Below are 12,528 nucleotides of genomic sequence, written 5' to 3'. Positions count from 1 at the left end.
AAAAGGAGAGGAAAAAAAGAAAAGAAAAATCTGGTTAAGTATCCTAGTATCTTAGGCTTTGCATGAACCCATTCTGAGACCCCATTATTCAATAAAGTAGACTCCAGTACCTGCTCCCAATTTGAGGGATTCTCAAAGTCCGCAATGTTTACAACCAAGTTACTACAACTGTTTCAATGGGTATTATGCATTCCAGCTTTATCTGTTTATGCTTTCTTTCATCACAGGGCTAGCATGTTTTAAGATATACCTTAACCCTTCTCCCTCTGCCCCCTCTAGTTCTCTGCAGTGAACAGAGATCTTTACTCAGCTACTTCAACATTTCCCTCCTCCATTTCTGATGTGCACACCTGCACATTTACATAACTGATGTAACACATCAGTTTTCCCAAGGCTTGCTGAATACAGGAAGATTCTAGTGAAACAAAAGGATGCACTAACAAAGCAATGCAAAACTGTCCCTTGTCCTTTACTCCTCTTGCCCTGCCCTCAAACGTTCTGTAGGAAAATTTCTGCATGAGAAAGTAAGTGACTTTTTAATGGACTACTCAGATCTTTTTCACTAACAAATCTACTCTGAAGAAAAACCATAAATCTCAAATGATATGCATTTATAACTAAAATTCGCAGTGGTTTTAGGCACATTAGCAGAAAAACTACATCGTAACAAAAGATTCATGTATTCTGCATGTATAACACCAGCTGTACCAAATCAAAAATAACTAGATCAGTTTGCCAGCTGCTGGGCAGCAGCTTGTCTTCATTGTTACAGTTAAGATCACTATATAACAAATATACTACTCTATTAGATTTAGAAGAAATAATCTGAAGATACTTTAATGCAAACTTGTTTTCCCATCTTCCATTTTGTTCTAGAGCATCTTACACTGCTTCTACTCCATCTTATTTCTAGCTGTACGTCCTCCTTTCTCAGGATGTTACTTTCACCTTTCTGGATGTACATTTATTAGATGCTGTTTTCCCCAAACTGAATTTTGTGTCTTAGCTTCATCACTTTAATGTTATATTAAATACATGTTATGTTGTACACCAGTGAGAAAGTCTGTTGGTTCTTTTAACACAACAATCAAACACTGTTCAACTGTATTAAAATTATGTGGCTTACTCGACCACTTTAGGCCTAATATTACTTACCGATTCTTTTTCAACAGTTCTGTTCAGCATGACAACTGCTTTTGTTTGTTGTTGCCATACCATTAGCCAAAAGTGACAACATGTATTAGGTAGTGGACCCTGTGTAGTAAAGGAAAAAACGGGTGTGAGAACATACAGGCAAAGCAGTGTTTGAACACAGTATTTCACTGTGTGAAACAGGAAAAAGCCTTCCTCTGAGAAGTTTAAACAAATTATTAACAGAATGATAGAAATGACAGACAAGAAAGTAACCACACTGCACAGATCATTCCAGTACTTACAAGTTGTTTGGGTTTTGAAAAAAAAAACAAAAACAAAACAACAAACCATAAACAAACAACAAAACAGTAAGAACTCAGGGAATGGATGTTTCTGTTTGGGCATCAATACTATTGTGCTGTTAAAAGAAAAGCTACTGCAGGCATGCTCAGAAGGTACAAGATGAAATAAGGGGTAAAGGTATGGTTGCAACCTATTTCCAAAAGAACTGAAGAAAAGAGCAAGACATATGTGAAAAGCTTTTTATGCATTAAATTATTCATACTTAAATATTCCCTTTAGCTTTTTCTTAAAATACAAAATAATGTGTTCACAACTAGATCAAACAGGCAGTTAGTATGAGATATATATAATTCACAGAGACAAGGAACCATCCAAATACAAATTACAACTGTACAAATCCCCCTCCCCCAGATTCTCAATCCCTACCACAACCTAGTAATTGGTACTACTTACCTGTGTTAAAATATAGTATCTCTGGGCTTCTTCTATGACCACTAGGCTGGCATTGATATAGTCATTCTCGGTGTTCTGCAGTTTTACACGACTATGATCATCTAAAATTCAAAGAAAATTAAGAATTAATGATGCACTGATCTTGATGAATACTGTTTAACAGGCAAGTTTAGGTCTGACAAGCAATTAGAAATAAATTCTGCAGTACTAACCAAATGGCAAACTACAAATATACATGAAACTAATTTCTCATGTACCTTTGATAACCGCCTGTCTCATTCTCCCCTCGGCATCCCATCAGAGTAATTTCAGGCAGCTATTAATAGAAGCTGCTCAGAAAACTGGAATACCCAGTTTCTTTAAAAAACCCAACCAAACAAAACAACCCTCCCACACATGCTGAAAGATGCTCACAGTCATCCCTCAACACTTGCATTTCCTTAACACAACAAACAGCACTATAACCCACACCAGGCAGCACTCTCTCCTATTACACCAGATCACTCCACTGCATGGTATCCTTTAAGTTCAGAATTCCAAGGTTTTTGGTGAACTGAAGTTTCATAGGTTGAGAGAGAATCATCAAGTTAAACTCACACAGCTTAAAAAAAAATAATAAAAAAAAATTTCTACTTGCAATAATTCAAACCAAGCTTTGATCAATTTAATTTTCCCTGTAATTTATTAATACTATACAAACTAAAAATACAAAAGAAAGGGCACATGCAAAAATGTACCTATTTAAATTAAATGAAACCTAATCTAATCACACAGCTTCAGTCTCTCACTATTACACAGGCAAGACAGAATATTCCCCTATTTACAGCAGAGGCAAGCAAAGGACTAAATTTAAAATTCTAACATTGATATGAGAAAGATTATCAGACTGTCATACTAAAACACTGCATAATAAAAAGTCACTGTGGCTGTTGCTAGAACCTTTTAGCATCTGATTTATCACCCTCTAGGAGACAGTTAGGTAATCAGACTTGTTCACAGTAAGTAATCCTTCAGCCATTTATTAGAACTGTATTAAATAAACAGCATTTTTAGTTTAAGATTTGTACACAACTGCATGCCAGGAAATGAGATCCAACTGACTGGACAGACTGCTTATGAGAAGAGTAAATAAAAAAACAGCAAACTAAAATGAATTTAAGAGACTTCAACACATTTCACAAGAGATGGAAAAGATTCCATAAAGAAACTAACAGAGCTGAGAGTGAATTTCAGTGCAATGCCAGTTTTTTAACCTACGTTCACCTGGTCTAACCCACAAAACTCATTCAGGGTGCAGACTGATGGCACAGCTGCTGTTAAAATGTCAGCCCCCTTTTTCCTCTCCCATCCCCACACCAAAAGGCTAACTTCCTTTTGACAAACATCTTGGGAAATGCACAAAATCCATAAGTTTTAACATGAGTAACCACCAAGTATCACATTCAGGGCAGCTATGATAGCTGAACTCAGGTTTAAGTCCCCATATCCCAGCCAGTCTATACAGCACAAGGCTTATCTAAGAAATCCACAAGTATGACCCCAGATAGGCAAAAAGCTGATGGGAATCAAAAAATAGTTACTGAATTAGACTCTTGTCCTACGGGCTGCTCATACGATTTTGTAAATACTTTCCATATGTTTGGAAACCTGGGAAAAGTACATTTACCAGGTCTTGATCTGCTTTTATACTCTCCCTCATCTATCTGCTATTGGCAACTGTCAAAGAGGATCTTGCTGGATTCAAGGAGAGAAGTTGGCAGTAAATTACCTTTTTTTTTTTTTTTTAAAGGACTGAGATTTGGGGTTGTTATCCTATCTCCTTTAGCTACTAGCTTTTATATGCAGTCACACACGAACGTGCAGAGAACAGAAATATGCTGGAAAACCTATTTTTAATATAAAAGTATGAGAAAGTTACTGGTTTAGTCTGTTTTCATTAGCATTCCAGCTGTAAGGCAACACCATCTTGACTTTAGGGAGTCTTAAAGCAATTTATGATACATCTGTATGATGAAAAAACATTATCAAAGCCAAGTCACAGTAAAATTAAGACATATGTGCATTTTAAAGTAAAACATAGCTCCTTGTATTGTTTGTCTGGATAGGAAAGTGTTACTTTTTCCTTTCATGTATCACTTTATCTGAAATGTTTCTACTGGAGAGAAATCAAGACCTTTGTAAATATTACATGACATTTGCCAACAGGAAAAACTTAAGATCTTGTTATAGTAAATCACACATACCGGTACTAGTGTTCTCGGAAAGATGACGTAAGCAAGCACTGTTAACAGTTTAATCACCCAGCAGCAGCTGCAGTATTGCTGCCTGTAGGAGATAATTGCCAAGGCCCTAATGAGGTTTTCTACCATAATCCTTACACACATTTTCAGCCTTATTTTTTCCTTCTTACAAATTCTGCTTTGTAAACATGACAAATAAAATTCTGAAAGGTTTTTTAAAAGCCCCTTTAACAACTAATTCTATGCACAGTCAGCCTCCCTCCTCCTCCCTAACTAAAATAGAGGCAATCCTACAAATACACTTGCAAACACGCCACAGGACAAAGAAAGCCACGAGAATATATTAATTTCCCTTCTTTCAAGGGAGAAGGTTTCTAAAGGACACAATGACCCAGAAACCTCGTTCAAGCCCTGGCTTGCTCTTCTGAATTAAATGAAGCAAGCCAACTTTTGACAGCGAGTTAGCTGTAACATATTTCCCGTATGTAAATCATTTCCAGTTACAAAGTACTTTAGATTTATATGAACGATAAACCTATCTTAAATCTTATCTTAAAGATTTGTCTTGAATGTTGCCATGCCCACAATAGCTAAAATATAGTACTCATTTTCTGAAGTGCTAATTCCCCTATTTCAACAAACTATGCAGCCTGAAAAGGAAGTGGAAACCTTAAAAATGCTTCTCATTCTGGCTCCTGCACTAAGAAAAGTACTCCCAGAATAACCTTGTCTGAGATAAGCAAGTTCTCATCACCCACTTCAAGTGAAACTCTGTCCAACTGATACCACTGACAACACTCCTGGTGTCTCAAGTAAGGCCAAGACTTCACATTACACATCAATTTGCCCACTCCTTGCTAAAAAGAAAAATACACATCCAGTTAAAACCGAGATAAGAAACATTTGGCATTTTACATCACACAGTCCTTGCAGTTGGTTAATGAAAGGTTTTTATTTGAAAACGACTGTGTTTCTAGAAGTGAAACCACTGTGTAAGTTAAAAATTCTCTTTTATCCAAGAGATCTCTCTGGCTCCCCAAATATACAGCTATTAATAACAAAGGAGGGTGAAATGCTACTTAGTGGATTAAAGAAAGTCATAACAAAACATGTAGCCATAAGCCATCCCAATGACCCAGTCTGACCCTTTCCCCGCCTACCAGCAAATCCCCTTCATTCCACTAATCTAAATCTAGTCTATCTGAGCTGCTAAATTATTCAAATTACAATACTCTGTCACTAGACCTACAGTCTCAAGTTTCAGAGGTAGCCTAAGGCAAAGGAAAGGCAAAGTGACTTTTCCCCACCCTGTCACTGGTTGTACGCAATGAATGCCATATCAATCATGGCCTCACTCATAACTGAAATGTGCTCATACTGAAATATATGCATAACTACCCCACAGGATCCTTACCTTTTTAAGCAGGACTGTGAAAAAAAACTTAAGATACAATAAAGTTCAGATCAGTATGTGCTATAAAATTCCCCTCTTCCCCAACCCCAAACAAAGAAATACCTCCAAAAGCAGCATGTTGAGTTTATTTATACCATGTTTCTGGTACCAAGATGTTTCAGAGAATCATTAGATAACGTCATAAAATTCATCGATGTCAGCTTCTAATACGGACAACAAGAACTGCAGTAGGCTTATTTTGGACAGAACATCTCCCTGTTCTTAGCACATACACTCTAAACACAGGACAGAAAGGGAACGTTTTTGTAATGGCAATTAATCAGCACTATGTGCAATACCACCCACATCAGCTCCAACTCTGTTCCCTGTAAAGCACAATACTCTTCATGTTCCTCTCTCCCTGGTATATACGCTATGACAACTGTAAGCCAATGGTTGAAAGGTCCAACATAAAGTCTACTAATGGCCACAGGAACAAAACAAGAGAAATCACCACCTCTCAAGATCCTCCAACAGCAACATGATCTATCAGGCAAAAAATGTTCAGATGACCTAAAATATTGGGCTACACATCACATTACAAAGGAAGGCTCAAGATAAAACTGTGTAAACCCCCATCTACCCTCCAAAAGCAAAAGCAAAAACCAAAACCCTGCCAATTTTGCCAAGGGGATTTCCTTCTTGCCTTCTAAATCTGGGAACACAGCAAGCAGATCTCTAAAGGTGTTTGCAGTCGATCTGAGACACTAGACTCCTCTGATATCAACTAAGGATAAGAATTAGAAAGAAAGCAGTAACAGAAATCTTAGCATTTCATTAAAGTTATCAATAAACAATAATAACCCCACAAGTTATTTGCCTCGCTTAACAATGTTTTCTGAGAAATGGTTTCATCTGTCAGGAAATGACTGGCTGTCAAACCAAACCTATTTCAGATTAACTTCCTGTTTCAAGAGCACTACATAGCCAAAATATTCCTCTCCCTATTCTAGACTAATACCAAACTGCTAGACTGCTGGTTTTTTTGGCTAGGCAGTAACTCTTGAGGGCTTTTACCCAACCAAACTTATACACACCATAGCTCTTTAGCCAACAAAACTGGACACTAACAAAAATATTTATGAAACTGGAGACAATGTGAAACTCAACTGTAATGGGCAAAGATGATTAGCCTTTCCCAGCTAACAGAAAATCAACTTTTACCTAGAAATGTATGTAACAGACACAAATTGGTTTCAGTGTACCTGTCCTGCCTATTATGGTTGAAATGGGGCCAACCAACCCAAAGCACTTTTTCCTGCACTTGTAATTGACATCTTTTCCTTAAGACAGAATAATCTTTGCATTTCCTCTTGCAGACACACCACCTCAGATTTTAGACGGGCTTGGCCACTATCTAGATTAACAAACCATCTTCTCACTGCTATAGAGAAATAAAACATTTTCATCAAATTATGTCTTACAATATGTTTAAGTAGCTAGATCTTAAAAGCCTAACTGCTAGTTCTGAAGGCCTTTGACTATCAGTGAATATTATTACCCTTTTTTCATTTAAACACTGTTAAAGAGCAGTAAAACTTGCAAAGTGAAGGACCGAGATGTTAAGATTGTGTAAGACTGAGTAGTCTTGCCTTTCTGCAACGCCAGTTCCTTGCATACATGCACCACGATTAGGTTTGTTCACCACAGTAACCAAACCACACAGCTTTTACCCAGCTGCTTTGAAATTTAGGTACTGCTATCTTAGAATGTTATTTACCCTATATTCCCTTCCAGGTCTCTTTCTCCTCCCAGCTCTCACCATTCTTACAGAAACAATGAGTTATATTTGAAAACACACAAATGTAATATTCAACAGGAATTAGTTCAAATACAGTGTTTTGCTCTGTTCACTTTACCCAGCCTTGCTCCTTAGTGCCCAGTTCTGCAGGCCATCTTGGTGGCCCAATTCAAACCTTCTTTCTTTCGTAAATGCTAAATACTGAGACATGCCTCACAAAGTTCACCATCTTAGTTCAGTCATCACATTATACTTCATGTCAACTAGCATGTAATACCCAAACCCTTTCCTGAGCCCAGCTACTACTTCAAGACTAGATTTTATCTAACTGTCTCTCTGCTTTTGCACAGGGTCCAGGGATTAATACAATTACATAATTAATTTCCTCCTGGCTAAACGAGCATTTCAGAAGCAAGCTTTGCCATGAGGAAGGCCGAGGTGTTTGGTGCTCTTCACTATTTTAAATGGCATGCCATGATTAAGGAAAATTTTGAGGTCCAAGAAACTACAGGAGAAGAATACAACTCACACCTCTAAGATATTATTGCAGGCATTATTAGATGCTACTTAAATAACACAATGTCTTTTTACTTATTTATTTCAGAAACACTCTTTTTAAAAAGAAAGAAAAACCACAAATACATTGAAGGTAAGCTGCCATTCTCTCTGCAGTAGTGCCTAAGAAATGAAATCCATGGGCAGGAGAAATGGTAAATGCATGAATACAGCTTCTGCCACAGAAGTTGTATAGGATATTGGACCCAGGAATAGAACTTGGGTCTCATGGGTTCAAATCCAATTTCCTGCCTTCTCTTCTTACCACCCCCATCCCAACTTAGGTATGAAACAGGAAGTGAATAAAACATGATGTACTTTACCACTGATAAGGTCCTAATGCTGTGCTGCAACAGGACAACAAACCTGGGACACGTAAGTACCTCTGCATAGATCAACAAAGGTCCAGCAGAGGCCTGTCCCCCATTGCTGAGCATACAGGGGAAGTTAGTAAGCCTTGACTAATTTGGGGTGTCTTCTTCAGAGCTGTACATTTCTCAAACTGACCGTGGTGGGGAATGCCATGCAGACACAGCAAAGAGGCTGTGCACTGAACTCTTAAGTTCAGTTTCATCAGAGTGCAGTACCGAGATTCAGCATTATGCCAGACTGGATCCATTTGGTGAGAATACGCTGTGCAAGTTAGCATTCTGGCAGCAGTCTAAGGAGCAGCACACAGCACTGCATCTGACCAGCATGACTCAATCCGAGACCCTTTCCGTGTCATTTTGAGAAGTTCTATGCACATGCTATTACCACAACTTTCAACTGGAAACAAGGAGTTCAGCACTTCTCCAAATCTTACAGTAGGTATTCAGATTAGGCTCTCGAACAAAAAGCCCCAATACACCAGCAACCCTTCAAAAATTGTAGATCCAGTAACAAGAAGGCTTTTTATGAGGCTTTGGTGCTCTGGGAGACTTTGTACTAATGAACACACAAATACTTAACCTGTTCCAACTTCAATACTTTCTAGAGAAATTAAGGCTCTACTAAATTTTTTTCCTAGTCCTTTTGAAAGTGACTTATGATAGTTTTCACCAGCTATAACTACATATTGGTAATCTTTTGCTCACATGTATTTTTATGATGATTTTGGATTACAGTTTCTAAAGTAAATGCTGCTGAAAAAAAGTCCACAACATCTCAGTAGCAAAGAAGCTGGTAAAGAAAACCTCTCTTCACCTGAGATGTAAGACCGTTATGTCACAAAGACCATTTTACAGCTGTTAGTAAAATACAAAGCACTCCATACCACATCTACTTGCACTGAGAAAATTAAAGAACAACTACATGAATACATTCTTCCAAACAGACAGAAATAACGAAATCTCAAGTGTTTTTTAAAGCAACAGTAGAAATCGAGTGACATTTATCCACACAGTATCGCATAAATGTGCAGAATCACTTAGCCCAAAAGGAAACTGTTTGTGTTAGTCAAGGGTTATTAACTTAATTTCTGTGCTCAGCAGATGTTCATTTTTTTAATTTTAATGACAGGTAAAGCAATATTAAACAAATAATTTCCTTATGAGAAAAATATCTTTAAAATATCACTTTGCAGCTCAGAAACATTCACCTATATACTAATAACTATGATTTGCAGTCATCTCTCATTCACCATTCAGCACAATGACTTTAACCAGCAGACTTTTCTCCCTTCTGTTATACACATTTGTGTATGAATTACGAAAAACACATTTATCATAGGACACACGCCTACAGAAATAAACAAAATACAAACTCTTCAATGACCATGATTTATTAGTTACTTTTAGTAACTTTTAGTGTTTAAAAGTAAATTAATTAGTTACTTTTAGTGTTTAAAAGTAAACTGGGCAAGTAAAAAGTCTAGAAAGTTTACTGCAATAATTACAGAAAAGATACTTACATGGACTAACATCTCTGTATCTGTTTCGATTTCTGTTTTCTGGATATTTTGCAACTCTGTGAGGGTAGTCACTGGATTTGTGTCGAATTTCCTTTAAAAGACAAAACAGCAATTTATTTATAGCTGGTAACCTGATTAAGGTTAGTGTTCTACACATCCTATTGTAAGACTTTCAAGCTTATTAATTAATCAAGGTTATTAATAACTAACATTTTTAAACCAACCTTAGTACACCTAGTGTTATTTTCACTCAGAAAACGTGTGTCTCATTCTTGGCCAAGCTGTTGCCATTTAGATCTTCCCACACTTGGCTAACACCACCAAACTAACATAAGCGCAATGAGGTGTAGCAGGAACAAAGGGGAAAAACCCCCAGATATTTATTATACTCACAGTTTACCTCAGACTTGCACATTATCTCCCACAGTAATAAGAGACTCAGATAGACAGAACTAACAGCAGTATACTGCTAGCTCCTTTACACCAACTTGCAGCATAAATCCCCCCAAAGGTAAGTGAACTAGTTAATGATTTTATGGCCACTGTTAACAGCCACAAGATTATTGTTGGTGGTTTGACGGTTCAACCCATATAGCTGTAGTTAAACATGACCCAATATGAAGGAACAATTCTAGACTCACAAATATCCATATGAAATCACAGCCTGCTGCTCCCCAGGCATTAATACAAACCTTTCAATAACCTGCATTTGGAAGCTATTCACATATACTCATTTACACGCTATTTTTTTAAGGAGCGTACTGCTCACATACTCTGAATGTTCAGTTTTACTAATTTTATGCCTCTGAGTGTATCTTTTCCACAACTCCACTAAGATACACACTTACCTTTCCTAGACAACTGAAAACGCAGCTAAAGTGCTATTGACAAGCAGCCTCCAATGAATTGAACTATCCTTTCATATCTCTGTATTCATGCCATCTCAGTAGACATGTTGTACGATACAGAATTAACAATATTTTACTTTGAATTCTCCTTTTGTTTTTAGAGGATGTTGCTACATGTGATCATTATGTCCCAAAGAGCTTTAGAGTTCTCTTTACAACTAAGCATTCTTTGGTCTTCTCTATATTTCCATTATCTTCTTTGTCTTCTCAAACTTCCTAAATAGTCTATATATTCCCAGCCAAAAAGGACTTCAGTAGAAATCTAATATACATAAGGAAGCTCCATTTTTTAGCACCTTGTGCATGACATTACTTAAGCACAGTGCCAACCTGTAAAGAACCTAAACCACAATGTGGAGCAGCAACTGTCAAGCATCAATGCTCTACGTATTTGTTTAAAAATCTCTTCCTCTATTAGACAATCAGGTTTTTTTATTTAGATACAGCACACTGGAACTTGTCTTCTCCTCTAGCTTATATGGCTTACAAGCTTTGGGAGCAACCACATGCATGTTGAATAAATGCATCTGGCAGGCATTCACAACCAAGTTCCCATGAACTGCAAATTTTATATTACTCCATAACAGGATGCAACATATTTTGTTTTTAAAAGCACTGGCATCCTCTGTCCACAGAAACAGACCTGTAATTTGCTCAAGAAACGTTAAAACAGCTAGAAACACTACTGTAGTGGAGGGGGGAGGGGCTTGCTAGAAAGAGTTAAACCTAAGGAAGTTTAATGACTAGTTCTAAAATCAGTTTTCCCCACACAGAATCCAGCCATCACAAGTTGGAGAAACAAACCAGATGCCAGATGTAATACAAGTCATATTACACCAGAAAAACTTGCACTGAAAAAAAAAAAGTGAATATCAGTATTATTTATTCAGTCATTAATTCAGATTGGATAGGAGCTCCGGGAGTCAGCATAAATAATTCCAAGCTTCACAGGATTTTACCACAAGTCTTGGCACATTCATGGAACTGAAGGGCAAATATACAAAACTGGTCTCAGCCAGAAGAGTAAAAAGACCTTAATACCAATTTTTTTTCTTCACAGAAACTTGCACTTCTCAGGGCAAGTATGTATGTTTCTTATACAACACCATACCATAGGAAAATACCTTCCTAAACAAAAACTTGGCATAAAAACAAGGAGTCAGCAATTGGAGTATTTTCTACAAGTTTGTGCTATTTAGAAACATCAGTTGCTATTTTCTCTTTATGTTTTTAAGCAGGTCTGTAATCCCTGGTTTTAACATAATACAAATGCATTAAGTACCCTGAAAAAATCCTGAGTTTGCAAAATCTACAAAATCAGGGAAACATAAAATTCTAATACAAAAGACTTTATTAAAAAATATTTTACAGCATAGCTGTAGTAAGATTAGAAAATCTGCATACAAAGTTTAGCAGAGCTTAATATACAATTTTCTCCTCAGTTTACTTCTCCAAGTACAACTAAATAATATAAAAATTAACTTGGGAAAGCTAACTTGTTCAGTCTGGATATACCAGCTGTAATATGTGTGCGTACTTTCCTACCTCATGAAAAATACTGGTTGCAGAATTCTTCCCTTACACTTTTATCTCATTCACTTAGCACAGTTTATTTCTGCTGTTCCCTGTTAAATTCAAACCACATTTCGGTTCCATAACACATGTGTCTAGAAGTAATGTATTTGAAGTTCACGTAAATCCAATACGCCGCTAATCTAACAGAGAAAAAGCACAACTTAAAGTTAGTAAAGAGACCTTTCGTTTTGGGTTATCTTTCCTCACTTGTCAGAGAGCACTACAAAACACATACTGGCTCAAATAACTGCTTTCGTACTGCAAGCTTACACACG

General features: G+C 37.0%; 1 protein-coding gene across 2 annotated transcripts in view; it reads right to left on the bottom strand.

The window, feature by feature from the left end:
- The window catches only part of PTPN2 (protein tyrosine phosphatase non-receptor type 2), a 33,396-nt gene that overhangs the window by 19,955 nt on the left and 913 nt on the right, over window positions 1-12,528 (bottom strand). For both annotated transcript variants that reach the window (XM_052788351.1, XM_052788352.1), the window contains exons 2-4: window positions 9,771-9,861; window positions 1,891-1,991; window positions 1,156-1,254 (exon numbers count right to left, since the gene is read on the bottom strand). In XM_052788351.1, the coding sequence (XP_052644311.1) occupies window positions 1,156-1,254; window positions 1,891-1,991; window positions 9,771-9,861 (291 nt within the window). The remainder of the gene's footprint in view (window positions 1-1,155; window positions 1,255-1,890; window positions 1,992-9,770; window positions 9,862-12,528) is intronic.

This window comes from Harpia harpyja, chromosome 5 (genome assembly GCF_026419915.1).
Source record: "Harpia harpyja isolate bHarHar1 chromosome 5, bHarHar1 primary haplotype, whole genome shotgun sequence".
Lineage (NCBI taxonomy): Eukaryota > Metazoa > Chordata > Aves > Accipitriformes > Accipitridae > Harpia > Harpia harpyja.
This window is presented reverse-complemented; position numbering and strand designations above follow the sequence as displayed.